Source organism: Squalius cephalus (genome assembly GCF_949319135.1).
Source record: "Squalius cephalus genome assembly, chromosome: 18".
NCBI classification, from domain to species: Eukaryota; Metazoa; Chordata; class Actinopteri; order Cypriniformes; family Leuciscidae; genus Squalius; species Squalius cephalus.
Window position 1 is genome coordinate 10,964,376 of NC_137139.1, and position 6,000 is coordinate 10,970,375.

Sequence of the window (6,000 nt, forward strand, 5' to 3'; positions counted from 1 at the left end):
TAAGGGTCACAATTGAAAGAATGTGTAAACGGACGGTCCAAAATAATCGGATATAGGCAACAAATCAGAATTGGGCATCAAGACCTGCAGTGTAAACGAGGCCATGACAACAAGGCGGATGTAGTAGCCTACGTCTGGATTACATTCAGCCTACACACATACTATATAGGACATAGAACTTTTTAGTGGTCGCAAAGTAATTACTTACTCAAAATAAGTACCTACTCAAGAGAGTATGCGATTTCGGACGCAGCCCAGAAAATATAATAATACACCCAACAAAAAGCACACTTGAGGGCAGATTTGCTAAGCTTGCTCACTCCAGTGCAAACCTTCTTTTGGTGTTAAAAAACTACTGTTAGGATTTACTAAAGACACGCAAAAGTCGCAATGGGATGAGAGCATTTAAATGAATCATGGTGATTTACTAAGGTTTGCATTGGTCAATTTACTGGTATTTGCGCCATTATTTACTACCCCAAAAAAAGCATGTCTAAATTCCAGATGCTAATTTGCGCTGCTCTTGGTAGATTGCATTGGTCATTATGGAAATGATCCGGTTGCGTCTGTGTTCTTTCATTTGCGCATCGTCACGTGCAAAACTTTCCAGTCCCACCGGCGCTTTTATGGGATTGACCTCTTACGCTAATTTGAAACGTTTAGTAAATCTGGCCCATGAATGGGTAAGAGGGATGGATCTGCTCGTATCTCCTCACACCATCATTATCCATTCCTCTTTTCTTACGCTCCTGTAGTTTCCCCCGTTCGTCTCCCACAGACCTTAACAAACAGTGTGAAAACTACTAACATGTCAGGCTGACGACTGTAGATAAGTTCAGCGTTCTGTGAAGAGACCACAGCTACACATCACGCAAGCCTAGATTATAAATACTCCTTTCACTAAATCCTTCCTTCTCAGAAAAATAAATAAAAATAAAATCATGCATACTTGATGACAAAAAGCCTTCTGATAAAAGGACAGTTTCTGTGCGACAACACCATCAAAGCCTCGGGGTGTAATGGTTAAAAAACCCTGTAAATAAAGCGGTTTTGTTGACACCTCTAACTGGGCGAGGGCTTCTTTTTTTAATAGCCAATAGCCTTTACTTTATGAGTAAAGTAAATCAGAAGCCAAGATTTGCTGGTATTAGAGGGAGAGACGTTCTGATTCTAGAGAGATTTGATTGGACCCCTGAGTGCAAGGCGAGTCATCAATATTCATCAATATTTTTTCAGTTTTTCAACAAGACTGTACATTTTAAATGTGTATAACAGCTTGAAGCTGATTTTGTTCATGGGGTTCATGGCCTGATAACCATAAGGTTGCTGGGTTCAATCCCCAGATAGAGCGAGTCACTGGCCAAGGCACTTAACCCCAGGTTACTCCAGCAGGATTGTCCTGGATATCCATATCACTTAGCCGATGAACAAGCAGATTCTAAGTGGTGCATGTCTGTGCAACTCACCCACACGATGATCAAGGTGTTCTGGACAGTTACGTGATATTCTGGTGTCCAGCCCAGATTAAAAATCAATAATCAAAAATAGATTTTTATTTTGGGTCTGTTCAGCTGTTCATCATAATCATAATAGAAATGATTATATATAACAGGGTCCCCCTTAGTTGAAATCACTAAAGCGGGGGCCCCTAGAATCGTCACCACCTTTTGCCCCGCTAGCGACGGTTTATGACCCTAAATTAGAAAATTTTACAAAACTTCAGGAAAAGTATGGTTAATTTCCAACCATTCAAAAATCTAAAGGGTCAAATTGACCCACAACCCAATACAAGAGCTAGCCTAGATATGGCCCCTCTAATGTACATCTATTGGATTTGTATTTTCTTCAAGCTAAAAATCATAAGTCTGATCAAGTAAGGCCAGGTCACACCAAGAATAATAACTTTAACGATAACTATATTAGCATCCACACCAGCAGACGATATCATTCTGATTATAATGATTAATAAAAATCTCATGTTATCCTTCATTTGAAGAATCATTTATGTTTGTAGCATAAAAGTTTTGTAATGTCAACATTTAATATATAGTGGTAGAGGTCTGCTGAAATCCCTAGCCCTCAGTATGAGCACTAGTAGTGATGCTTGCCTTAGTAAACACTACTAAAGAGAAGGTCCGGGAGTGTGTGCGCGTCAAACAAGCATAACAACATGACCGAGTGAAGCAAGGAGAGGCCGAGCTGAATGAGGGAGAGCTGGCAGAGCTTCAGCTGAGACTCAGAACAGCAGGAACTAGCATGTGCTTTAACACCCACAGAGAGCCTGCTGGGAAATAACAGCCCAAACACTACAAGGACTTGATGTTGAAATTATGTAGAACTGTCTTCCTCATTCTTTGGACATGAAATGAGAGTGATTTGTATCTCTGTGCCAGAATATCATCATTATATCAGATTTTTATTCAAAATACTATAGTATAGGGGTGTAACGGTACATGTATTGGTACCGAACCGTCACGGTACGGACTTCACGGTTTGGTGCATTCAGTCAGACAATGAAGTGTCAGTCACAGGCGATCCACACTCCAGTCCAGAAGGGGGCGCTCACGGTAATGCAACACTGTTGAGCAGCAGAAGAAGAGACGATCTACGCACCAACCCAAAGCAAGAGTTCAGATGTCACGCAAGAGCTTGCTAGTAGCCGATACGCTGAGTTTAGATTAAAGGGGTGGTTGAATATGATTTCACTTTTCTAACTTTAGTTAGTGTGTAATGTTGCTGTTTGAGCATTTAACATCTGCAAAGTTACGACACTCAAAGTTCAAAACAAAGGGAGATATTTGCTTTTAAAGAAATTGCTTTTTAAGGACTACAACAAACGGCTGGTAGGGACTACACGAGCTTCCTCCTGGGTTAGTGACATCACAAACCCTAAAATTTACATAAACCCCGCCCCCTGAACACGATTTATAGATAATCATGACAGAATATGCTAATCAATGACTAGAAGATACTACACATACATAAATTCACCAACTAACCATTCAGAAATGTTGTCTACATGTTGTCACTTATTGAGTCTCTCCATCTTTATCTGACTCCGGTTTGAACATAAAAGGCTAAAAGTTTTTGAAATTTTCAGTGCGTGTGTGAGGTAAAAGGACACGAGCTCTTGAAGCTCTGCCTTCTGTGCCGGGAGCAGCAGCTCATTTGCATTTAAAGGGACAGACACAAAAACGGTGCGTTTTTGCTCACTCTCAAAAAGTGACCATTTTAACATGCTATATAAAAATATTTGTGGGGTATTTTTAGCTAAAACTTCACATACACACTCTGGGGACATCACAGACTTATTTTACATCTTGTGAAAAGGAGAGGACATTATACCACCCCTTTAATATTTGTGACGTGCTCCACAAACTTCACGGAAAGGAAACTGGGACGGAAGAAAGTGGCATCCTGAATCGAAAGTCTTGCTCTTCTCTGTATGACCATAAATGATGGAGTATTTTAAGTAGTTTCTGCTGTTATAATGAAACAAAATCATTTGGCATTGTGTCGATGTGTGTCGTGAAAGTCTCACTCCAGTCCAGTGGTGAAATATGCGTGTCCTGGAAACGGGAAGCCTCAGGTGTCTCTTCACTCACTGTTTCCTCGAGGAAGAGTGAAGTAGGTTCAGATGTAGATGGCTCTTTTTCTCCTTCTCGCTTAACTTTCAGTGATTTCTTGAAAAAGCGTAATATTGAACTTTGTGCATCCGCCATTGTCACCGCATGTTAATGAACTCTCACACACAAAGAAAATGACAGCGTATATATGCAAGAGTGCATTGTTTACCGCTTAGTGTTTAATACACTAAAGGAGGATGTACTGTAGACACTTCCTCAGGGGCGACGACTGTAATTTGCTCTGCTGTCTGTTCAAAATAAATGAAAAGAAACCTAGCATTAAGGACTAGTTGCTTTCCTTGATGTACCCAACTCATATCGAACCGTGACCTAAAACCGAGGTACGTACCGAACCGTGTCTTCAGTGTACCGTTACACCCCTAACTATCAATGATTATAAAGTATCACTGCCCACAAATAAGACATATTCCTAGACCTACACCTTCTGCTAGTTCACAAAACTTCTTTCAAACATCAACAACCCCTAAAATCAAAAGGAAATGTCTGGAATTGGATTGGTAGGATGTGCTTGATATTAATAAATGATCCAGGACGAGCAACATCTTTAACTCTCGGGAGTCACCTGAGGTTCAGAGCCTGAATCAAGGTCACAGTGGTGATTTTACTGATCAGACTAAATCAATAAAAAACAAAGGCATGAAGAGTTAAAATCACTGTTGAATAAACCTTTTTATTTCTGCTTAAACTATTGGAATATCACATAAACATGCTGATTATGGAGTTTTTCCCAAGCCTAACATGTTTAATATGCTACTACTCTGTCACAGGCCCAGTGTGTGTATGTGTGTTTGTGTGTGTGTGCGTGTAGGTCAGTTATGTTGTTTCAACATAACGTTGTGTAGTTTCAGCATAACACCAGCATAGATGCTGCAGTCTATTAGCATGTCACCTAACTGACCCCAAATGTACATTTATAATCCTTTCAAATATATAAACTACAGGGACTGATACACACTGAGCGTATGTCTGTGTTTGTTTATTAGCGGTGTGACTGTCCCGTGAAAACACTGACACTGATGAATCAACAAATGACACCCAAACGGCATATTACCTGGACAGATGCTTCAGGATCTGCTTTTTAATTATTCCGGCCATCCCGTCAGACTGGCTACCTCTCCAGCATCTTCAGAAATCTTCTGCTGACACACACACACACTCACGCAGACGCAGACACACACACAAACACACACTCACACCCCACTCACGACTGACACTGCTGCTGCTCCAGCGCAGACTCCGCCAATCAGAATCGCCGCAACGACTGCGTGTCAAAATAAAAGTCCTTACTGAGAAGAGACTCAACCACTAGAGGGCCTCAGTAACCTAATGAAGGGGCCTCAAGATTATTATTATTTTCTTAATTAAAATTGAAATAAAGACAAGCATTAAAGTAAGAACTAAAACAACTAAGATATTTATTATATGAATTCACCCCTCAACATCTATTTTTTTTTCTTTGAAGAATTATAAAAGTGTTATTTCTAGACATGGAAAAGTCGTATAAATTAATAAAACAGTAGAACTGCTTGGATATTTTTGTGCATTTTTATGCATAATTATAATTTTTTTTAATTATGTTTTTCAGATTTTATAATTGCAAATATTTATGAGTTTTTTTAACTCTATTATATTTTATCAGATAGAAATTGTGAGTAAAAAATACTTTTAATGGGCCCTTGAAGTCAAAAGATTTGAGAACCATCTTACTAAACTAAACTACTATATACGATATCTGGAGACAATATAATATATCACATTATTAATGATACAGCATGCTGCATTAAAACTGCATTTTAAGCGAGTTCCAAAAATGGCCTGTATATAAAATTATAACAAAATAAATGTTAAAGTTTAAAGTACAGAAACTGAAATTATAATGATAATAATAATATTAATAAAGAATATGGTTCCATCATTACCATACATTAATGAATTGCTAGTGTATGTTGTCATTTATTCCCATTCTACTGCATCAGAAGTCAATGACTGAAGCTTCTCATAGTTTTATAATAGATCATGCCAACATGTATTTACATAAAATTGGTTTACTCCAGACAGTGTTATATAGTGTTGTTTTAAACTAAACACCTGTAAATCAACAAAAAGCATTCAAATTACACATATATAATATAGCAGTTGTATCAGATAACAACAGAAAAACAAATAAATTCATCTCTTTTACAATCTCTATCATGGTTATTATATTACTTTTTTTTTTTTTTTGTAACTACAGTCATTTTAAGAAAAATATTTATTTTTATGATTCAGATTAGTTTTATATAATTTAAAATCACTTCACAAAATCAATCAGGTAAGCGATGAGCTTTTATTTTGAATTTCGTGAACATGTTTT

General features: G+C 38.0%; 1 protein-coding gene across 3 annotated transcripts in view; it reads right to left on the reverse strand.

The window, feature by feature from the left end:
* The window catches only part of bltp3a (bridge-like lipid transfer protein family member 3A), a 52,802-nt gene extending 47,946 nt beyond the window's left edge, over positions 1-4,856 (reverse strand). For all 3 annotated transcript variants that reach the window (XR_013818957.1, XM_079848550.1, XM_079848549.1), the window contains exon 1: positions 4,699-4,856. Coding sequence is in view for 2 of the 3 variants with exons in the window: in XM_079848550.1 (XP_079704676.1) it covers positions 4,699-4,742 (44 nt within the window). In the remaining variant the exon portion in view is untranslated. The remainder of the gene's footprint in view (positions 1-4,698) is intronic.
* Between the last annotated feature and the right edge of the window lie 1,144 nt (positions 4,857-6,000).